This window comes from Ovis aries, chromosome 20, assembly GCF_016772045.2.
Source record: "Ovis aries strain OAR_USU_Benz2616 breed Rambouillet chromosome 20, ARS-UI_Ramb_v3.0, whole genome shotgun sequence".
Classification (NCBI taxonomy): Eukaryota; Metazoa; Chordata; class Mammalia; order Artiodactyla; family Bovidae; genus Ovis; species Ovis aries.
Window position 1 is genome coordinate 7,849,449 of NC_056073.1, and position 22,497 is coordinate 7,871,945.

The 22,497-nt window shown below is 56.5% G+C and overlaps 2 protein-coding genes across 3 annotated transcripts; one reads left to right on the top strand and one right to left on the bottom strand.

The window, feature by feature from the left end:
• Nucleotides 1-9,659: 9,659 nt before the first annotated feature.
• Nucleotides 9,660-15,959, bottom strand: BAK1 (BCL2 antagonist/killer 1). Of its 2 annotated transcripts, none has more exons than XM_027958440.3 (6): nucleotides 15,789-15,959; nucleotides 13,829-13,908; nucleotides 12,809-12,944; nucleotides 12,356-12,499; nucleotides 11,113-11,293; nucleotides 9,660-10,993 (listed from the first exon to the last, which is right to left on the bottom strand). In XM_027958440.3, the coding sequence occupies exons 2-6, from the start codon at nucleotides 13,896-13,898 to the stop codon at nucleotides 10,889-10,891; spliced, it is 636 nt and encodes a 211-aa protein (XP_027814241.1). In that variant the 5' UTR covers nucleotides 13,899-13,908; nucleotides 15,789-15,959; the 3' UTR covers nucleotides 9,660-10,888. The 2 variants fall into 2 exon arrangements, with proteins under 2 accessions (XP_027814241.1, XP_014958146.2); XM_015102660.4 differs by lacking the exon at nucleotides 15,789-15,959 and adding an exon at nucleotides 14,177-14,752.
• Nucleotides 14,657-21,955, top strand: LOC114109606 (gametogenetin-binding protein 1-like). The gene is made up of 8 exons (XM_042236933.1): nucleotides 14,657-14,750; nucleotides 16,554-17,548; nucleotides 18,386-18,498; nucleotides 18,781-18,875; nucleotides 18,998-19,154; nucleotides 20,114-20,253; nucleotides 21,400-21,505; nucleotides 21,614-21,955. The coding sequence occupies exons 2-8, from the start codon at nucleotides 17,100-17,102 to the stop codon at nucleotides 21,850-21,852; spliced, it is 1,299 nt and encodes a 432-aa protein (XP_042092867.1). The 5' UTR covers nucleotides 14,657-14,750; nucleotides 16,554-17,099; the 3' UTR covers nucleotides 21,853-21,955.
• The last annotated feature ends 542 nt before the right edge of the window (nucleotides 21,956-22,497 follow it).

Below are 22,497 nucleotides of genomic sequence, written 5' to 3' on the forward strand. Positions count from 1 at the left end.
CAGCAGGCCTGCTGGTTGATGATGAAGGCGCAGATGTACCCAACCATGAGCAGCCAAGCCTGGCCCAGTCAGCAGAATTGTCCACTTCCACCATAATCTGTGGAAAATAATCAATATTTCCCACAGAAGTAATAGATGATTTTTGTTTTAAGTTGCTAAGCTTTGGGATAGTTTTGTTACATAGCAATAACTAACTGATACATGGTTATTGGTTATGGATGTACACTTTTTAGAGATTGGGAAAGGACTAGGCAAATGTTAAGAAAAGTGAATTGTGGTGATTTTTAGTTTTTTCTTCTATTATCCCTAATAACTCTATTTCCCAGTTATAATAAAAAGAAAGCAGAATAACATAATGGTAAAGATCATAGACCTCAGAGAAATCTTAGGTTCTAATATGTTAACCTAAAAAGTGCATAACGTGAGAGTTACAAGTTAAGTTTTATTTGGTTCAAAATGAGGACTGCAGCCGACAGCACCCCAGATAGCTCTGAGAAACTGCTCCAAAGAGGTAGTGATGGAAAGGCAATATATATGATTTTGGTTAAGGGAGAGTCCAATACAATCAAGCACTTATTTTATTAGTACAAAAAGTTGTCTGCTAATCACGGGGAGCTGATGTCGTCATGAAGGGATTTAGTGCTTCTCCAGATATGAGGAGATGTAAGAGGGTCATTGTTATGCACCGAGCCCGCATCTCCAAACCGACGGAGAGAGCGAACAAGTCCACCTCAGTAATGCAAAGGCAAGAAGGGAATTTTTTATTTCTAGCGCGCTAGGGCTCTAGCCTCATCCGACGCAGCGGAATCAGAGGAGAGCCCCAAATAAGCAGTATGGCGGTTTATATACAGTCAGCTCTTTGTCTCAGTTACAGGGTACTTGGCGATACCTGATTGGACAGGCAGAATGAGCTCATGCAACGCCTTCCTTATGCTATCGCGTATAGAAATTTTTCCTTATTTGGTTAAGGAATGTTCTTCAAGAAAACAGGAAACATGACTCAGGTCCCCGGCGCTGTTATGCACCTCATTGAGCCGACCAGCCTGCCTAACAGTCATGACATCAGGGCCTGAAAATATGGTGGTGGGTTAGTCCCTAAGTCGTGTCTGACTGTTGGACTCTTGCAACCCCGTTGACTGTGGCCTGCCCGGCTCCTCTGTCTATGGGATTCTCTAGGGAAGAACACTGGAGTGGGTTGCCATTTCCTTCTTCAGGAGTTCTTCCCAGCCCAGGGATCAAACCCTGGTCTCCTGCATTGCAGGCAGATTCTTTACCAACTGAGCTATGAGGGAAGCCCAAATGAGGAGCTGCAAGGGGAAATCAGTTCCTGAGAATATGTAACTATCTGAAGTCTGTTTCACCAGTTTCTCTGGAGCACAACGTGCCTCACTGTCCACGCTGAACTCCCTTCAGGGTGCGCTGAAAGTCAGCAGCCGCAGCAGCACAGGGTTCAGCCTCTGCAGAGGCAGACGATCAGTGCCCTTGTTCAGTCGCTGGCAAATACCCTTGGCAAGGGCTAGGTTGTAGCTGACAATTACAAAACAGATTTGGGTTTTATTTACACTTGTTTTTTTCACTCAGACTCTGGGAGAGTTTCTTAGTCATCCTAAACCTCAATTTCTCTATCTGCTAAATGGGCATATTTCATAAAGTTGTGAAAATTAAACAAGATAAACTACATAAAGAGTATAGTATGTACATGTACATATAATATGTATTTTGGCCCCATCACTTCATGGCAAATAGAAAGGGAAAAAGTGGAAGCAGTGACAGATTATATTATCCTGGGCTCCAAAATCACTGTGAACAGTGACTGCAGACATGATATTAAAAGACATTTGCTCCTTGAAAGAAGCAAACCTAGGTTTGTCTGTGGCAAACCTAGACAGTGTATTAAAAAGCAGAGACATCATTTTGCTGACAAGGATCTATATACAAAGCTATGGTTTTTCTAGTAGTCGTGTATGGGTGTGAGAGTTGGACCATAAAGAAGGCTGAACACCAAAGAATTGATGCTTTTGAACTGTGGTGCTGGAGAATACTTGAGAGTCCCTTGGACTGCAAGGAGATCCAACCAGTCAATCCTAAAGGAAATCAACCCTGAATATTCACTGAAAGGGCTAATGCTGAAGCTGAAGCTTTAATAGTTTGGCCACCTGCTGTGAAGAGCTGAACTCATTGGAAAAGCCCCTGATGCTGGGAGAGATTGAAGGCAAAAGGAGAAGTGGGTCAGAGGATAAGATGTTTAGATAGCATCACCAACTCAGTGAACATGAATTTGAGCAAACTCCGGGAGACAGTAGAGGACAGAGAAGCCTGGCATGCTGCAGTCCGTGGGGTTACAGAGAGTTGAACATGACTTAACAACTGAACAACAACAGCAATGTATCAGACATAATAAAAACTCAGATTTTATTATTAATAATAGAATATTTTTGAAGATTACAATGAGGTCCTATGTTTTGATTAGCAATATTGATGAAATTCAGTAGCTTCAACTCAAAAGTTTCTACCCTTAAATCCTATACATGACAAGACAAATACAAATACTCAAGCTAAATTCCATTCCATTCTGGTTTATAGAGCCTTCCTGGTACTCAGTAAATGTTTGTTGAGTGGGTGAAAGAAAGCATGCATTTTTATTTTGTTTTACATTTAAAGAGACTGGCCCAAAAGCTATGTAAGAAGCAGACTGAAGACTTATACCCAGGTCCCAAAACTTAAATGTATTTCCTAACTAGTGGTTAAAAACCTAATGGTTAAAACATTAACCATAAGATCCGAAGAACTGGAGATCTATATATACCCCCTATATACCTGAGAGATAAACCAAGGAAAAATGAGTAACTTCCTGATTTAGCTTACAATTCAGGATTAAATACCATCTCATAAGTTTATTAAATTTTTTAAAAAATAATTTATTTCTTTGGCTGTGTCAGGTCTTAGCTTCAGCATGCTGGAATTTCGATTTTGGTTGTGGCATGCAGGCTTTAGTTCTCTGAGCAGGGATCAAACCTGGGCCCCCTGCACTGTGGCTCAGAGTCTTGGCCACTGGATCACCAGGCAAGTCCCTAAATGGCATCTTAATAGAGATGGCTTATATAGGCCTCTCAGGGGAGAGTAAATGACTTTTAAGGAAGGTAAACGGGCCCTTATGAGAAGAGATGGGAGATATGACAGTTTGTGACAAAGTTTGTCTGATACAACGTGGACTTCAAGCCTCCTTTTTGAAGAGAAATAAGTCTTCTCTGGTTGACGAAACTCCTGGGAAGGGAATCTATGACAATTCACCTAAAGGAGGATCTGTCTTTAGACAGAAGGGGGGGATTCAGAGAAACCCTTTCCCTGCACTTGCTGTTTTTCAAATGACGACAGCTCAAAATACCAAAGTGTCATATTTTGAAGCGGCACATTCTGCTGCCCTTCTGATGTCAGAGTCTGAAGAAGTGTGTTGAAACAGAGAGGAGGTGGGTGGGGAGCAGATCCTGTGAAATGTGGACTGGGGCACAGGGAGGAAGTGGGAGGGGCTTTGAAGCCCACAGCACTGGGACCATCAGGTAGGAGTCAGGGGAAAGGGAAGGTCTCAAACGCCTGTCTGTTCCCTCCTCTGAGAAGCCTCCTTGGCTTGCCCCCAGACCTGGCTTGAAGCACCTCCTCCGGGACCCCACGGCCCTGCCCTGGCACTTCTCACTTGAGTCATCATCACTGCTAGGCACCTCCTCCTTTGCGTGGAAGCTCCTGGGGATAGAGAGACACTGACTTCCCAGTGCCTCCACCAGGGATTGGCAAAAGAGGAGGCCTGTGTGATGAGCAGAGCGGATCCAGTGGATTTGAAGTGGGGATTCGACATGGTGAAGACAGTGTTTTGTGAAGTGCGGTGGTGGGATTGAGCAGGGTAGAACCCAAGGAAGGGCCACTAGCTAAAGCTGGAACATGGAGGATACACCCCAGGCCGTGGCAGTGGGACTGGGAAGGCAGAGATGGGGCGGTGAGGAGCAGAGATGCTCCAGGCGTGATGCTGACTCAGGGCAGCCATGGGCCTGGGGGCCTCCCACAGACGAAGCTGTGTGCCTGGAGGGCCCTGGGCAGCAGGGAATAGGCGTCTCTCATGGACAAAATCCTTCTGGGTCTCCCCCTGATAGGCACCGAGGCCGAGAAAAATCCCATAGCATCACACAGTGTGGAAATTGGGTTTCTGATATTGTGATTTTAATAAGAAATACATCTTTGGTTTTTGTCCTTATTCCTGGCACTGAACACCTAAAACCCTTGACATTTCCTAAGTAGTATAAGAGCGATATACTAAGGTACATTTTTTTAAAGTTGCATTTTATTATTCATAACAAGGCCCTTTCAGCCACATCTGAGTTTATGTTAATCAGGTGACTTTTGGGAAGCCCCTACAGATGGGGGCAGATTGCCAGGGGAACCAACCTTGATTGGAGAGTTGGAACTTTCAACCCCATCCTCCCACTCTGGAGAAGGGGAGAGGGGTTGGAGGTTAAATTAGTCAAGTAGTCGTGTAATGAATCTTCCATAAGAATTTCTGAGCCGTGAGGTTTGGGAAAGCTTCCTGGCTGGTGACCACCTGCCAGGAGGGTGGCACACCCCAAACTCCACGGGGACAGAAGCTCTTGTGCCCTGGACTTTTCTAGACCTGGCCCCAAGTATCTCTTCATCTGCTTGTTCACTTGAACCTTTTATTTTTAAATATTTACTTACTTGGCTGAGTCAGGACTTCTTTGCAGGAGGCGGGACCTTCTACCTTAGTTGCGGCATGCTATGTTTAGTGGCAGCGTGTGGGATCCAGTTCCCTGACCAGGGATTGAAGCCAGACACCCTGCATTAGGAGTGTGGCATCTTAGCCACTGGACCACCAGGAAAGTCCCCATTTGTATCTTTTAATATCCTTTGTAATAAACTAGGAATCCATTTTTAAAAAATGAATTCTTTTTTAAAAAAGCATCATTTATTGGACTGCCCCAGGTCTTAGTTACTGCATACGGGATCTTTAGGTGAGACGTACAAATTCTTAGTTGTGGCATGCGGAATCTAGTTCCCTGACCAGGGATTGAACCTGGGCCGCTTGCTTTGGGAGCCTGGTGTCTTAGCCACAGGACCACCACAGAAGTCCCTAAACTAATCTAGTAAGCAAGCTCTTCGCTGAACCATTCTAGCAAATGGATCAAACCAGAGAAAGGGGTTGTTGGAGCTTCTGATCTATAGCTGGTCTGTCAGAAGCATCTGAACTTGCAACTGGCCTTTGAGGTGGGGGTCAGAGTAGTCTTCAGGGGCTCAGCCCTTAACTTGTGGGATGTGATGCTTTCTCCAGGCAGACAAGTGCCAGATTTGAGTTAAACTGTAGGACACACAACTTTGCCGGGGAAAGAGAAAACAAGGTCAATAAGAGAAGCAGCCACGCCCCCTGACCCTCACCTCATCAAGAGGAGGTGAGCCAGGCTGGCGGTGGCTGGTCCTGCCTTACAGTGTGCACTCCAGCCAAAGGGCTTCATGCCATCAGTCTGCCTTTGTACAGAGCTGGCATGGGAAAGCAGCCTTGTCAATGAACACCAGGCTGCTTGGCACCACACGCAATCTAGATTCAGGGAGCCAGCCCATTATAGGAATTGTCTGAGGATGCCGGTAACTGGATACCTCTGGCCTGTGAATATTACCATGTCCCTAACCAGCCAAGGAGGGGAGCACAGAATACTCTGATTAGCCCCCAGTCCAGTGGTCAGCTGAGCTTGGGTGTGGCTCCTGTCACTGGCAGAAGGAAGGAGGGGGTTAATTCAAGCCAGTTCCATTGTTCAGGCCAGCCAAGGTCATGTGAAAATAATCTTGTCCGTTACACTACACATCACAACCAGCGGATTCCCCCACCTCACCAGGATTGGATTTGGATTTAGCCTGCACTCAGCTCTTCTCGCACACAGCCTACTAGCTGTGTTACTTAGGTTCCTGGAAATCTTCTTTTTCAGTAGACATGGGAACCCACCTCCCAGAGCCCAGCCCAGTGCTGCCTGTGCCTGGATTCACAACAGCCACAGTTCAGAGATGCTGGCCATGCCAGATTCAGCTGGTGGGGTCCTCCTGGGGATTAAACACGAAAATGTTCTCACTCTTGAGGAAGCCCAACAGTCTGCTAGAAATGATTTGGAGAAATTGCTCTCCGTAGGGTCAGAGGTCAGGTCAAAGAGGAGTCAAGTCAAAATATGAGAAGGCTGGTGAGCCCAGCTTCCATGCAGCCAGTCATTACAAAAGTGCTGTGATGGAGCAGAAACCTTTGAAGAACTGTCTTCTTAGCCAGACTGCAGAAAACCTCAGGCACTGGGCACCAGGAATGACTCCAAGACTGCGAAGGAAGAGTTGGTTAAGTGGAGCTGAGTGGTATGTTCATTTCCATGCTGATTTCAACATGGATGCCCATTCCTGTGTTACCCCGCCCCCAAGCGCAGGAGCACACTCACATACTCATAGGCATCCACCGGTGCCTGCTTACATCCGTTGCCAAATCCCACCCTCCTGGTGGAGGGGGATTCTGTGGCTTTCGTCTCTTCAGCTACTGACTTTTTCAGAAAAGTCCAATTTCTTCCCATCACTTGATCTTGGTGTTGTGAGGCTGCTCTTCTTTTGATTCATTTATACACTTTGCCAGGGATCTGCTTCCAGTCAGGGGCTCCACAGCCCAGACTGCTTCTTTTTGTTCCTAATACCTGGTGGACTGAACCCCTCATCTTCCCCCATGTTTATACCCCAGTAGTCTGGTGTTGACCTTTCTAATGTGTTTGGCAATTGGTGATCACATCCCATAACCTGGGTTTTGCTGATTTTTTGGTCCTGGACATTTAAAAACCTCCGGCAATCTCGCATAATGCCATTCTCTCTCTCTCTCTCTCTCTCTCTCTCTCTCTCTCTCTCACACACACACACACACACACACACACACACACAATCTGTTCTGCTTAGATTGAACTAAATCAGATTTACAAGTGTCTTTGATCTGGGCCTCTACATCCTTGGTGTGCACAACTGGAGCAGGATATGGTTGTTTTATTTATTTTAATTAACTAATGAATTAATTTTAATGCCATTCAGATGGTTGGGCTTCTCTGGTGGCTCAGAGGGTAAAGAATCCTCCTGCAGTGCAGGAGACCTCAGTTCAGTCAGTTCAGTCACTCAGTCGTGTCCCACTCTTTGCGACCCCATGAAATGCAGCACACCAGCCCTCCCTGTCCTTCATCAACTCCCGGAGTTTACCCAAACTCATGTCCATCGAGTCAGTGATCCCATCCAGCCATCTCATCCTCTGTCATCCCCTTCTCCTCCTGCCCCCAATTCTTCCCATCATCAGGGTCTTTTCCAGTGAGTCAACTCTTTGCATGAGGTGGCCAAAGTATTGGAGTTTCAGCTTCAGCATCAGTCCTTCCAATGAACACCCAGGACTGATCTCCTTTAAGATGGATTGGTTGGATCTCCTTGCAGTCCAAGGGGCTCTCAAGAGTCTTCTCCAACACCACAGTTCAAAAGCATCAAATTCTTTGGCGCTCAGCTTTCTTCACAGTCTAACTCTCACATCCATACATGACTACATCTATTCCTGGGTTGGGAAGATCCCCTGGAGGAGGGCATGGCAACCCACTCCAGTATTCTTGCATCGAGAATTCCATGGACAGAGGAGCCTGGTGGGCTGCAGTCCATGGGGTTGCAAAGAGTCCAACTCGACTGAGCAACTAGGTGCACGCCCGCACACACACACACAGATGGTTAGGCCATAAAAAGTTGTTCAAACAACGTACCAAGTGATTTGGGCAAAGGAAGGATTTTCTCATTTGGATGGACCGCCAGTGACCTAAAATAAACCTTCTTTATTTAAAAAAAAATAAATTTATTTAATTAGAGGCTAATCACAGTATTGTAGTGGTTTTGCCATACATTGACATGAATCAGCCATTGGTGAAGGTAAATTAGCAAACTCATGAAGGTACGCTCAGGATGGGGGCGGGGTGGCGCTGGTGCAAGGCGGGGCAGGAATGTATACTGACCCTGCACAACTGAGCAGGTGACAGTTTTTCCTTCCGTGGGCAGGCTCCACTGCCTCATCTCATTGGTACCACAGACCAAGGAGTCTAGACCTCTCCGGAGGAGACGAAGCAACAGTTTCAGAAGAACCACAAATCTGGAGAAGAATTTAACTTCCCTTAAATACCTACAAAGCCCATCTGCTCCCTGTACCCCCAGAGCCCCCCTAAGAATGTTATTTATATTTCTTTTTTGGCATTTTCATCTTGAAAGAATACGGGGTGCCATGGAAGCCTAGACACAGGCCAAATGACCTTTCCGGGCTGCGCTCCAGGCCTTTCAGGAGAGCGTGGAGACCACGCAGCAGCCGCCACCGCCCACCTTTACTCCAACTTTCCTCCGGGATTGGGTGGGCGGTGCGCTCCGAGGCGCCGCCCACTAGAGGGCACACTTGCGCGCCCGAGGCGGCCACGGCCATCTTTGATCCTGGCAGTCCGCGCGCCTCCCGGAGTTCTCAGCGGTCGCGTGGTTCCCGCCTGCGCAGCAGATAAGGCTATCCCTGCCTCCCCGCCTCGCCCCGTGGCTGACCTGTGCTCGAGACCAACGGCCCCGGCCCTTACCCCTCCGGGCTCCACGTGAAACCTCGAGGCAGTGTCCTGATGGCCAGTGCCAGCTCCCCGCCCTTTCTACCCGGTGACTCTGGGCAGGTACCTCAGTTTCCTTATCTGTAAAATGGGAGTTTAACAACCCTCCTCACCATAGCTATACCTGCTGATTGTTGGGCACGCATGATAAATTCTCGGGATAAAGCTCCGCAGAGTGCGTTCCATAAAAACTGTCTACGAGCTTTTCCTGCAGGAAATTGCAAGGGGCCTTGTCGCCACCACACTTCCAGCCACCACAGCTCGCAAGGGTCCCCTCTCAACGACTGTGGGCAGAACGTGGACTCTTTGAAGACCAAGTCGGAGGGCCCAGGGGATTGGCAAGATGCCCTCGGGGAAGTGAAAGAGAAGCCCGAGTCCTTTAGGACTTGCATGTGACCACTTTTGGAAAGGTGTCAGAAAACAGACCAGGGTGCCCGGGACTGGAAAGACTTCCTTGGTTTTGGAACATTTAAACGCCTCCGTGCTTGTTATTTTTATCACCCCTGGCTGCCTCCCCATAGGGACTCCCATGCAGCAGAGAACTCCTAGAATGAAAAGCCTTGTGTGTGCGAGCTGTGGGGGACAGGCTGAAGAGGGAGCCGCGATGCTGCATCCCAGGTGGAGCCAAGCGTGGGTGGTGGTCCCCGGAAGGGAGAGTTCAGACGAGGCCTGTGGGGGTCCCCAGGCAAGGGCAGCTGCTCCACCAGCTCTGCAGCCAGAGCCTAGCAGTTTGGGGACCCCTGACTTCTTGTGGGAATGGGAAACTCGCCTGGAACCCCAAGAAATGAGGAAAGTTCCTGGAGAAGGGGGTAGCGAGTGGGAAGGGGCCAAAGCCTTCTAGAGGGCTGGAGAAACACACCCAGCCCTCCACAGGGTTTTGGGGGTTCCAGAGGAGACCCGTCAGTACAAACCAGGTGAAAGTCACTCATGCCCAGGTTCCCCCAGTCAGCCTGATGAAGAGAGGGTAGTGGAGAAGACAAAAGGGATCAAGTCTGAGTGGGGGTTGCAGTTTATTTTCAGACACACTCAGAGGGTGGGAGGTGGCCAGGCAGCTCCCTCTGCATCCCCTCCCTGCATTTGGTTTAATCAAGAACTTTCCCCTGACCTCTGAATCCCTCAGCTGTGCAAGATAGACAAGGCACTTGACCCCACCATCAGGAGGGGCTCAGGCACGTATGGGGTTCAGAGGGTAGAGGTTGGGGGTGGGGTTCAAGTATTCTCAGTTCCCCTGTGCATACCCCCAGATTACACTGTGCCCAGGCCAGAAGGGAGGGCCCCAACCTTGGGGTTCCTAGTGGTGTTTCTAGCCCTTCTCTCACTCAGAAACTTCAAGATGCGCTCCCTACCCCTCCTTTCCCTGACAATGACAAGCCGCAGTCCTAAACCCTGTAGTCCAGGTGAGGTAGGGGCCGGGGCAGTGTGCTCAGCCAAGACCCCTCCCTTCCTTACCTGGAGTGGGGGTGTGTGGCGAGCTGCGCTTGTAGTGACGAGTGGGAGCAAGTGGTAACGTGGGGGGACAGAGGCCCTCAGGAGCTCTGGCCTGCACCCCACTCCACCCCACCCTGAATCCCTGAGAGTCCACCTGCAAAGTCAATATGGGCCGGCCGGAGGTGGGGAAGAGGGTAGCAGGGACTGGGCGGGAGCCGAGCAGCACCTTGTCCCCCGCCCCACCACCCCAGTCCTGTTCCCGGGGAATGTGGTGCTTAGGAAGGGCCAGGACTGGGCTCCAGGCCCAGCTTTCAAGCTCAACCTCCCAGAACTGCTGAATTCTGGGGAAGGGTAGAGCTACTAACCCCCACAGCCCAGACGTCCTGGCTTTGGGCAGAGTGGTGGGAAGGAGGAGTGCCCTCCTAAGGGTATTATAAAAAGCTAAAATCGTTAACGGCGACTTGGGAGAAGTGATTCCCAGCCTCTTGCTTCCCCAAGTTATCAGTCTCCCCAGCACCGAGCAGACAGGGCTGAGGGGGTCCCAGAGAGCTAAGGGAGAGGCCACCGCCCCCCTCTGAGAGGGGGCCGTTAGCACCATGCAATGTTAGAGTACCCAACAGTCTGATGGATGCCCCTGGGCAGGGGCCCTCCAAAGCTGGAGTGCCCACTTACTAAAGCTTCTGTGCTCTTAATGGGGGGGCAGAGGGACACCCCTGCTGGAGAGGAGGTGAGGGGAAAAGCCGGGGCCAAAGTCCACACAGGGGTCTCAGGACCCCAAAGGGCCCCTCCAGGAGTCATGACTTGAAGAATCTTCGTACCACAAACTGGCCCAACAAAACCACAGCCAGAACTATGGCTACGTTCTTGATGGGGGCGTTCCCCAAGTCCAGGGCTGCCACCTGCCGGGAGAGACGGAAGGGTCATGGGCGGAGGGTGCTGGTGGCTCCCAGGGCCTGGGGTGGGGCTGGGAGGGGCGGCTCCAGTGGCAGGAAGGGTTGACGGATGCTCAGGCACTCACCCAGCCACCCCTCTGTGCGATCCACCGGGCGATGGAGCGACGCAGCACGAAGTCGGCCACGAAGCGGGTCACCTGGCCCAGGAAGCCGGTCAGGCCGCGCTGGTAGACGTGGAGGGCCAGGCGGTAGCCGAAGCCCAGCAGAGCCACCACGCGGCCCCAGTTGATGCCGCTCTCAAACAGGCTGCAGGCAGGGGAGACACCGTTGCTGGAGACCCCTGGGGGGCTCTTTGACTTCCTTCCCCCTCCCATCCCTTTGGACTGCCCCACCCCTAGCCCTTCCCTGCTGGAAAGCAGAAATGGCTTAGCTGTGAACTGGTGGGGCAGAGGCTGCCCCAGCCTGGCCTTGATCTGGGAAGAGCCCGCGTCCCTGTGAAAGGAGAAAGCTTGGAGGGCAGATGAGTGGGGCGCTGCTGTTGGGACACAAAGGCAGAGCGTGGAGGGCAGAGCAGGCGGGTGGAGGCAGCGGGGAGATTACCTGTGGGCGCTGCTGCTGGCCTGGCAGCCCGGGACGGCAGAGAGAAAAGGACAGAAGAGGAGGTTAGGACAGTCTTGGAATCACAGCGGAGTGGGCAGTGGCCTCTAAGGACACAGGCAGGGTGTTCAGCTCTGAGCACTGATTCCATCTCCTGCTCCTGCCTTCACCCTCAGCCTCAAATCTACCTCGAGACTGACTCCCTTAATCCAGATGGTGACAACGGCTGACACCTTTAAGAGTGCATGCAATCCTAAGCATATTTCCCCTAGTTTATGGACCAGGAAACTAAACGCTAGGATGTGTCACGAAGCCAGTAAATGGCGAAGCTAGGATTCGCCCAGGCTGCTGGTCTCTTGAGGCCAGATCTCAGCATCAGGAAGTCATTTTCAGGACCTGGTAGGCTGAAGCCAGGTCCAACAATCATCTTTGGTGTGAAATGTAGCTCCAAATCAGAATGACAGCTGTGTCCCAGCAGTGCTTGGGATGTCTGGGAACAACCCCACTGCGAGCCCCCTGCCCCCCACACAGTCCTGATCTATCAGCTCATGTTGGTGTCAGGGGTCATGAAGGCTGTGCCCTTGTGTACAAAGATGAGGAGCCTGGGCTTAAGAAGAGAAAGACAGGGGCCCAAGGCCACACGTGAGTTAACAGCAGAGGCAGGGACAGAAAACACATCTCCCAACACCAGCAGAGAAGCTGTCTCCCGTTTCACGGGGAGGGCCTGGCGCGGTGGGGACAGCGCCATGGAGGGGCGGTGGCCGGGGCTACCTGGACGCGATCTTGGTGAAGTACTCGTAGGCGTTGTCTGCCGTCGGCTGCAGGTGCTGCAGCATGGCCTGGAACTCTGTGTCGTAGCGCCGGTTGATGTCATCCCCGATGACGGCGAGCTGGCGGCCCACCTGCCCCATGGTGCTGGAGGATCAGGAGGCGGCCAGTGAGTTGGGGCTCGGGCTGGCAGCAAAGCGCTCCTGCCCGAGATGCCCTGGCCTCAGGCGCCGCTCCTGGGAAGTCCTGACTGTGTGCTCAGACAAGAGGGCTGGGCCCGGGCACAAGGGGCAGGCTGTGCTGAAAAGGGTGCTGGTTCTGGGATGGGAGCGGTGACCCAAATGCAAAAGGGCAGCAGCGGAAGAAGCCCCCAGGCTTGCTCAGCTGCCAGGGCCAGCACGGTGACCCTGCATGAGTCTCTGCTTCTCTCAGCACGTCTAGGAGGCCGCAGCTCACCTGGTAGGCTCTGGGTGCAAGGTGACCATCTCTGGGTCAGTAGGCGCAGCCGCCCCCTCGGCCTCCTGCTCCTGCTGATGGCGGTAAAAGACGTAGCTGCGGAAGACCTCCTCGGTATCCCGGGCTACCTGCTCCTCTGGGGACCAAAGCCGGGAGTCAGGGAGGAAGTGCTCTGGGGAGGAGGGTTCCCTCTGCTGGGGGACACACCTGTCCCTCCTCTAGCCCTCGGGTGACACCTAGGGCTGACTCTGAGTAGAGCTGTCTTCTCACAGCAGCCTCGTGGAGGCGACCACCCCGCTTACAGATGGGGAAACTGAGGCACGGTGTTTGCGTAACCTGCGCAAGGTCACGCGGCTGGAGTGAACAGCGTGGCCAGGACAGATTCCCGGGCGCCTGGCTCTCTGGCTTTTCGTGTCCAAGGCACCCGGCCGTACGGCTTGGCTTAGGGAACGTGGGAAACAGAGTTTGAAATTGCAGCCCAGGAAAGTCACATTGGGACATGGTGAGTGGCCTGAGACGGAACCCAAAGTCCAGGAAGCAGCCTGTGCTGGGTGGCAGAGCTGCCAGCCTTCCGGGTGGTCCCCTTGGATGAGGGCACTCTCTTCCTTCCTCCCCAGAGTCTAACAGCCCGTCTCCCAGTTGAGCAGCCCTGATCGGGTGATAAGCTGCCTCACTTCCTTATTTCTCCAGCCTGGGATAAGACAGCCGCGCCCAATGCCTTCCCTCCTGCTCACCCATCCCGCCCGGCTGCCCGGGGAGGGCAGGGTGTCCTCCGCAGGCTCACCGCCCCCTCCCTCGGCCTCCACGTGTCCTTCCCCGCGCTGCTCTTGGGGCTCGGTCTTGCCTGCACCCCAGCTGCTGAGCCGGTGGGCTGCCAGCACTGGGTGGGGAGGTGCTCTCTCCTTTGCGCAAGGCGGGTAAACTAAGGCGGGCCCCTGGGGCTGTCCAGGTCTGCTCTCGCCAACCCCCCAGCTGGCCCCGGTGGTCATGAGGTGGGTGAGGGGGCAGACAGACCCTTACCCGATGCGGAGGAGGGTTCAGGCTCATCGCAGCCCTGCCCAGGGGGACCTGGACCTTGTCCCGAAGCCATTCCTCAGGTCCTGGGGAGAAAAGCAGCTTCAGATTGTGTTGGGGGCAGATGGGAAAGCAGAGATGGGGCCAGGGGCTCTGGCGGCCCATGGAGGCGGGGAGGGCCCCCTCCCGAAAGACCCACTGACCCAGGAACTTATCACTTCACTAGCGGCTCTTCAAGAAAGACTGGGACTGAGAAAGGCCAGGCAGCCAAGACTGCCCCCGCCGGGGACCAGCGCAGGCCCTGGGGTGGGGAGGCCACAGTGGTGCCCAAGCGGCTGTCTAGTCACGTCTTACCCCGTTCCTGGGCCGGGGAGGTGAGTTTCAGAGGCGGAGTTTCCTTCTGCTGCCGCTGGGGCCCTCTGCACCCTATCCGGTCCACATCCACCACAGACTCGCTACCTTCCAACCAGTGACCCGTGAAGGCCGTCCCCGAAGGCCCCACTTCCCCCCAGCTAGTCAGAGCACACCTGTTTTCCACCTCGGGCCTGTTAGCCACACACATCCCGAGCGCCTGTGGTGTCCTCCTCACACATGCGGGAGGAGGTGTGGGACGCGGGGGTAGCATGGCAGGGCAGGCACCATCATGCCCACTGCACAGGTGGGAAAACTGAGGCTCAGGGAACGCTCCAGGCCACAGGGCTGGTCAAGCCATCAGGGTGACTGAATTTCCACACGCGTCCGTGCTCTCCTCAGCGCTCCTGTCAGGCTTGCTTCCCGGTTGCCGGCGGCGGCCTCTGCCCTTGCCCCACCTGCCTAGCAGGCGGCTGAGGAAACCACGTGCCCCCCTCGCCCTCCTGTCTCCGGCCCGTTTTCTTCCTTTGCTGGGTTCTGGCCACAACCCCCGGCAGCTCAGTGAGCCCTGGGCAGAGTGAGTATTTCCTGGACGTAAGCTGTTTCACTTTCAGTTTGCACCCTCCTCATTTCCCCGCACCCCAAAGCTGCCTCCATCACCCAGGCGGAAGCCCCTCTCCTCCCCCTCGGGAGGGCCCAGCCTGGGCCCCAACACACGCCCGGAGGGCCTGTGTTCCGCCTCCTTCCTGGGAGGGCCTGTATACCCCACCTCTCCCAGGCCTGGGGCCATTTTCCAAAGGGCCTCAGGAGAAGGGTGGGGAGGGCCCACCTGTGCGCCCCACCCCTTCCCTGTCGAGGGGGCAGGGACAGGGAGAAGGGACTCGCCCCTCCTGCAGCCCGCGGTCCCCCGCCTGCTTAAGACAGACCTTAGCCTGGCACCCGGCATCCTAGAAGCTGCTTCCCAAACAAGGCGCCTTTCTCCCTCCCTTGGTACCCAAACGCGGTGCCCCCCAGGACATCAGGGCTGAAGGATGCTAACTGCACCTCGACTCCCTCTCCCACTACCCCTGGGGCTCACGGCTGGGGATGAGGTGGAGCCTTGGAACCCGCCCCAGAGCCAGAGGCCTGAGCTGACCTGGGACTTCCTCTGCCCCCATCCAAGTGGCCTGACTTCCTGGTGGGGAGAGTCCGCTGTGCCCACCTTTTGGGTTTGCCAGGCCCAGGATGCTGCTGGAGTTGGGGGGGGGGAGGGGGCAGATCCTGACCTGGTCTTAGGACTCCTGGGGCAGCAGGAAGCACTGTGAACGGTCTCCTGCTGCCCTTGACCTTGACTCTGACCTCCACTCCCATCCCCCAGACTGCTAAAGGACCTGGCTCTTTGGCACGCGATTCTCGGGTAGCCAGGGCCAGGGCAAGAGGGGACGCCGCCTCAGGGGCAGCCCAAGGGAGCCCTGGCTGGATCTGGATCGGCCCACCGTCGAGGGTTGGTGGAGCCGCCCAGGCAAGCTTCGCAGTGGCGTCCCCCTCCCCAGCGGGCTCCCCAGGGGCTCCCTGCCTCACCCTGGGCCTGGGGCTGCCCAGGGAGGGGGGCATGGGCAAGACTCTCCCGGCTTACCTCCCCGGACCCTGGCCCAGGCCCGAGATGGCCCAGCGGGGCGGAGGCCAGAGATCCTGAGGGGTCAGGGGCTGTTCCCAGGGTTGTGTCCCCACGCCTGGCTTCCAGGAAGGGGAGTCAGTGGATCCCTGATGTCTGGAGTGCAGCCTCTGCCGGTCCCAGGGCGGCTCTGGGGGACCCACGGGGCTGCGGCGATCATAGAGGCGCCGGCGGCTCCCGGCTCCCATCAGCTCCCTCTAGAGGAAGTCGCTCGGTGGCCGCCGGATGCGAAGCCGCAGCCCGTGGCCTGAGGCGGGTCTGGGCTCTGCAAGAGAAAGTGGCTTCCCTCCTCCTCCCCCACGGCTTTTCCCCCACCCTGGTTCCCAGCCCTAATTCTTGATCTGTCCCCTGCTCCCTTCCATCAGTGCCAGCAAAACAGCCAGGATGGGGCGGTTCCTTGAGCCCCACTCTGTGCCAGGCACTTTAAAAGCCCTTTGGATGGACTTCCTTGGTGGTCCAGTGGCTAAGACTCTGTCCTCCCAACACAGGGAGGTCTGGGTTCGATCCCTGGTCAGGGAACTAGAGCCCACACGTAGCGACTAAGAGTTCGCTTGCTGCAGCTCAGACACAGTGCAGATAAATAAAAAACATTTAAAACTAAGCGCACTTTGGAACAACCCTGGGAAGCTGGTGCAGTGGGTCACACCCATCTTTCAGGGGATCAGACTGAGACTCGGCTGGTTTAAGGAGCCTCTCCCAAGGTCACTGAGATGGGTTTATAATCAGGTCTCCAGGAATAAGACTAAACTGAGATTCAGCGTGCACACCAGGCACCTACCTTGGTGGTTTCCACAGAGGAAATGTGACGTCCCCCTGAATCTGCCGGGCAGGTACGCAGAAAGGGGGGCACAGTGGGCCCGTGCCAGCTGGATGCTGAGAAGGGAGGGAAGGGGGAGGGCAGCTGCTGGGGAATGAGTGCTTCCCAAGGACAGAAGCGGCTGCAGGGGAAGGACAGGCAGCGAGGAGAGAGCCCTGGGCCACCACCCCATCCTCAGAGCTGGGGTTCCTCTGGACTCCTCTGCCTGCCCCCCCACTGTCTCCTGGGGCCTCCCCAAACCCTCAAGCCCTCCCACCCCAGCTGGCTCCCTAGGCCTTGTCAAACCCCTGCCCTCTCTGCACCCAGCAAATCCCCCCTCCCCCCCTTCTGCCTTCTAGAACTCCTGGAAGTTTCCAACTGGAGGTTTTCAATTTGAAAACCTCCTTCTGTTCTTAAGCAGTTGGTCCTGCGGTGGCTGCTGCGGCCCCTCCCTCTGAGTCAGGGACCCTCTCGGGATGGAGGCCGCTGCTTCAAGCCCTCGGCCCCGAATTTTGGGCCGCTCCCCCATGTTCTGCTTTTCCTGGAGCTTGGTAGGCAGCAAGTGCGGCCGGGAGAGCTCAGGCCAGGCCTTGCGGAGGGGCTGGTCGTGGCCCCTGGGGGGGCAGGACGCCGTCCCCGTGATGCCCGACCGTCAGGGACAAGCTGGGAGGAGGGAGTCCAGGCCTCCCGCCACGCTGCCCTTCGCCCGCCCTGGGGCCCTGCCGCGGCCCAGCCCCTCGGGGCTGGAGATGGGGGACCCGGGGGCCCAGACCTGCCCCCCCGCGGAGGTCATGGCTCAGGGCGTAGAGGTGAAGCCAGTCCTGCCCAGAGGAAGCCAGGAGGTGCTGGGCCACTTGTCTGAGCTGGAGGAGAGGGAAGAGGCGGCCACAGGGGAGGCCTCAGGGAATACGGGGACCTCAGAAAGGTGAGGGGCTGGGCCGAGGATGGAGGAGCTGGGGGAAGCCAGGGTGTCAGGAGGGAGGGGGACGTGGGCCTGAGCTTTGAGGACCCGAAACTGGGGAGGGACCAGGGGCTTCCCTGGTAGCTCAGCTGCTAAAGAACCCACCTGCAAGGCAGGAGACCCCAGTCTGATTCCTGGGTCCGGAAATATCCGCTGGAGAAGGGATAGGCTACCCACTCCAGTCTTCTTGGGCTTCCCTTGTGGCTCAGCCGGTAAAGAATCCACCTGCAGTGTGGGAGACCTGGGTTAGATCCCTGTGTTGGGAAGATCCCCTGGAGAAGGGAACGGCTACCCACTCCGGTATGCTGGCCTGGAGAATTCCATAGACTGTAAAGTCCATGGGGTTGTAGAGTCGGACACAACTGAGCGAATTTCACTATCAGGAACGGACTCCTCGGGTGGGCAGAGGACTGGGTGGGCATGGTCGTTCACATCAAGGGTGGAGAGGAACCTGGAGAGGCAGAGGGAGGCAGAGACAGGGCTCCTCCTCAAGTGAGGGGTAGTGCATAGGGGCACCAAAAGGCCAAGGGCACAGGCCAGGGACTAGGAAGGGTGCGTGTGGGGTGAGCTGGGCCTCCCATCACTTCCCAGCTCCTTGCTGGGCCCCTCCCCTCCTCACGGCCCTCACCCTACTTTTGGGGGGATCATCCCCCTCTGTGATGCAGACCCCAGAGGGCAGAGCAGGGAGCAATGGGGAGCAGGGGGGTGGAGGAGCTGAGCAGAGCCTCGGCAGGGGTTTGGGACCTTCACCACCTCTCGGGCCCCACCTGCCGCCCCCATCTGACTGTGCTCTGGGGTCAGGGGCCACTCTGCCCAGGCCTCGGCGGTGGAGCCAGGATGCGCGCGGAGGGCCGTGGGGCCACTGGAGTTCAGCCCCGAGGCCTTCACAAGGGAAGAGGAATGTCTGGTCGATGGTGAGTGCGGTGGCCACAGGCCCCAGGGGACAGCCAGGGCATCGGGCCAGGGGTGGGTGGGGGGGCAGGGGACGAAGGGCAGTCTGAGTGGAGCTGGATCCCAGCTCCACTCGGGGCAGGCGGTGTGAGGGCGGCAAGTCACTCAGCCTTCGTGCATCTCAGTTTCATCATCTGTAGAACGGGAGCATGATAGCATCTCTGTCAGAGGGCATTAGCAAGGATTAAGTGAGACGATCTCTCCACCTTTGGCTGTGGGCTCCCAGTGACCACTGCCCTCCACAGGTGACCCAAGACTGGCCTCCTCCAAGGTGGGGGCAGCTCCCTGGAACCGCCTCCTCGGCTTATACAAGCGGCTCCAGAAAGGGGCCATGGCCAAGGTCCGTGGGGCCCCGGCCGGAGGCGGGGCGGGGTGCGGGAGAGCGCGCCCCTCTCACCCGCTCCTGCTTTCTGCTCGGGGGCCGGGCTCAGCTGCCCCCTCACCTGTGGGGTGGCTGTCCAGCCTCAGTTCCCTCTCAAGGAAGGCCTGCCCCGAGAAGAGCCAGGCGAGGAAGAGGAGGCGGCAGCGGAGGAAGACAGCGCCCTCAAGCTCTGCGTCCCGGGCATCGTCACCCTCCAGTCCCCGCTGCATAAGGCCTTCAGGTCAACGGACACAGCAGGTGGGTGTGCCGCCCGTACCCCCCCACCCCGCCCCCAGCCCCGCTTTGATGGAGCCGCTCTCGGATGCGACACCAGTTAAGACCACCAGGGGGAACCACAGGACCTAAAATGATCGCCCCGGCCGGCTGACCCGCGGGCGCCGGTCCGCAGAAGGAGCTGGGTGTGCGCCGGGGAGGCGGGGGAGGCTTGAGGCGTGGGGGGCGGCTTACGACCGGGACCGTGGCTCCTCGAGCAGCACCCTTTCCCAGCCCAGAACTCTAACTCCTTCAGTGGCGCCCCCTGCACCCCCAGTGTTCCTGTCAGATGTGCACTTGCTGTGACGGTGCCCAGGGGACCCCCTCTCCCATTGCAGCCACCTCACTACACTGGTGGGGCGAGCAGACAGCTTAGTGGTAATGAATGACAGCCTCCAGTAAAGTCTCCGTTGACATTTTCCTTACCACGGGCCAAACCCTCTCCTAAGCACTTTTCATGAAATACTGCATTCTGACTCTGGGGTCAGTCCTGTTATACTGTCTCCGCTTCCCTGTGAGATCACTGGGGCCCAGAGGGGTTAAGTAATTTGTCCACGATCACCTCACTGGTCAGTGGCAGAGCTGGGGCTTGAACCCCCGTGGTTTGTGTTACTCCGGATTGGAACGCTGGAGTTGATGGCTGGAGGAGGCAGGGCAGGGTGGAGCAGATGTCTGCCCCTGGAATGAACACTGTCCCCTGAGAGGCAGGTAAAGAGATTCACACTCAGGGTGGGAGCAGGGAGCCCAGTGAGAGTCCTGGAACAGGCTGGGCGGTGGAGAGGTGGAGTCTGGCAGGCTCTAGGGGCCCGACTGGGGGTGACCAGGGGCCATGCAGGGCAGGGTGGGGTTTGGGGAGCTGGGGCCACTTCATCTTCCTCAGATCCCCAGCAGGCTGCAGCTGCCCCCTCCTGCCTGTCCCATGCCCTTCTCTCTCTGGCTCTCAGGTTTTGTGGAGGTGGAGCTAAAGAAGCTTCTGGTCGTTCAGCGGGAGTCCCGCCTCTGGAAGATAGGCGGCTACGATGGCCGGGAGCTGCTGACCCAGCCAGAGATCACCCTGGAGGAGGCGGGTGTTGTGGATGGCCAGGTACACCCACCCACCCACCACCCCGCTCTGCCTGCGGGCACCAGGAGTCTGGGGCTGGAGAACTCCCCTCTCTGTAGGCTGCGGGCCCAGGCCCCAGCCACCCCTGCACCCTGCTGGGCAGGAAGGGCGCAAGTCCTCCTCCATGGTGGTCTCTCCGAGAGCAGGACCCCAACCTCCTAAGCACACGCTTCTCCATCTGGCTGGCTCTCACTTAGCCCAGGGCCCGTTGCTAAGGCGTCACTGCCGCGCACTTGCTGTGTGGTTCCAGGCAAGTCCCTCCCCCTCCCTGGGACTCAGTTTCCTCATCTCCAAGAGGAGGGAGTCTGTCTCCCATTCACATCCACACCTCCTCCCACAAACACACACAGGTGGCAGGGGAGTTGCCAGGGGTAACAATGGGGACCACCCCCAGCCCACCCTCTTTGACATTGGCCTTAAAGGTTAGGCCTGTCCAGGCTTCTGGGAGTGCACACTGATAGACCTGTTGATGACAAAAATGTGTCGATTTCCTTTCTGGGTTAATTTCCATTCATTCATCAGCTCACCCTTTCTTTCAGTGGACCTCTGCCCCCTGCAGACTGTGCAGTTCACAAAGGGAAGGAGCAAAGTCTGTAGTCGGAGTCTCTGCTGCGGCCTGCCTTGCTCTGTGACTTTGAATATGGGCTTTGGTGTTTTCACCTGGAAAGGTGGCCATTGGAAGATGAGATGAACTGAAGAGTGTGTGGCAGCCAACTGCAAAGGGCACTCCAGTGTCAGGGATTATGACTCACCCCTCGAGGGTCATGAACACCAGGAACCCTTGCCTACCCCTCGTCCTGAGCCTTAGGCCATGCCAGGTGTCCCTGGGTGCTCTGGGGAGCCTCACCCTACACCACACAAGTCCTGGCTCTGGTAGGGCTCCTGCTTTTTTGCCTTTTCCTGCTGAAGGGACCTCTCCTCCCCTGCGCCCTCCAGGGCCGCCCCCTGAGCTGGCCTGCCCTGTCCCGGGCGGTGCAGTCCTATGGTGGCCTGAGCACACCGCAGGCCATCAGGGGGTTTCTGGATGGTGGCCCGGGCCGGCGCCTCACTGGGGGCTGGGCAGCCTGCTGGGGGCGTGTCGAGGGGGCCTGTCCTCATCACCACCCCCCTCTCTTTGTCTGCCCTCAGGGACACCAGGCTGAGGGGGAAAAGAAGCCGAGCCCCAGCCTTTGGGGAATGCTGGGGCCCTGGGGGAGGGGTGCCGAGGCCCCTCGTCGTGGTTTCCAGGACAGAGGTGAGGGAGGGTTCGGGCCACCCGGGGCTGCTCCCCACCAGGCCGCAGGGAGGTCGGGCCCCTGGGGGCGGCTTCAGAAATGTGGCCTTGGGGTGCTTGTCTCTGGAGGCACAGGTGGGACGTTCTGGGGACACCGAGCAGGGAGAGGAGAGCTCAGAGACGCCAAAGCCTCCGCATTCACCCACTTGCAACCCCCAGCACCTGCTTCTGGAGGAGATGGACAAGATGGGAAACTGGCCTCCAGAGTGAAGCCAGCGCCGCCCGGGGTCCCTGCAGGCGCGGAGGGACGGAGCCCCGCTTCTCAGGGCACCTCCAGGAGCCCCTGGGGCCAAGGAGTCTCAAGATAACCTGTGTCTGCACATCTGCAGGGTGGGCCTGCCTGGCAGACTGCTCCCACTCGTCAAAGTCAGGCCTGTCACATTACTAATAAAACTCAGTTTGGCATTGGGCTCCTTGGCTGTCTGTCTGCGGAGCCCGCCCCTCGTCCTGCACCGGGAACAAGCCCAGCGTACCCGGGGTACCTGGGGTCTGGTCTTATTCTCGTCGGGCCTCAGAGGCCCAGGCCACCCCAGCTGCAGAGCCGCGGGCCCCATCTGAGCTGGAAGACAGTGAGTCTGGTGCACCTGACTGCGGTGGGGAAGGACCCGGGGCCACAAGGCCTGCAGGCCCTGACCTCCCTTCCTCTTGAGTTCCCAGGCCCAGCATGGGGCCTCCTGGGAGGATCCGGGAATTCTCCAGCAGGAAGTCCCTGCCCAGCTGGCCCAGGACAAAGCCAGGGAAGCAGACCGTGGGGCCGGGCTGGGGGCGGGAGAGGGGCCCCTGGGTAAGTGGAGCTGTACCACAGGGGTGCGGGGCCAGGGCCCCACGCTGCTGCCCTGGTCGGGGCCCACTCTGCCAAGCGGAGTGTTGGGTACCTCTGGGGACCCTGGGTGCAGGGAGGTCCAGATATCTAGAAGAAGACATTTCTCCAGCTCTACTGAATTCCAGAAGCG

Bases quoted from the DNA above. Each gene is read 5' to 3' on its own strand.
- BAK1 (XM_027958440.3), bottom strand. From the start codon at position 13,898: ATGGCTTCGGGACAAGGTCCAGGTCCCCCTGGGCAGGGCTGCGATGAG. The intron at 12,945-13,828 runs GTAAGGGTCTGT...TTTGGTCCCCAG, and splicing joins TGAACCCTCCTCCGCATCGG to AGGAGCAGGTAGCCCGGGAT. The intron at 10,994-11,112 runs GTGAGTGCCTGA...CTCTCCCGGCAG, and splicing joins TCGCACAGAGGGGTGGCTGG to GTGGCAGCCCTGGACTTGGG.
- LOC114109606 (XM_042236933.1), top strand. From the start codon at position 17,100: ATGGAGGCCGCTGCTTCAAGCCCTCGGCCCCGAATTTTGGGCCGCTCC. The intron at 18,499-18,780 runs GTGAGTGCGGTG...TGCCCTCCACAG, and splicing joins AGAGGAATGTCTGGTCGATG to GTGACCCAAGACTGGCCTCC. The intron at 20,254-21,399 runs GTACACCCACCC...GTCTGCCCTCAG, and splicing joins CGGGTGTTGTGGATGGCCAG to GGACACCAGGCTGAGGGGGA.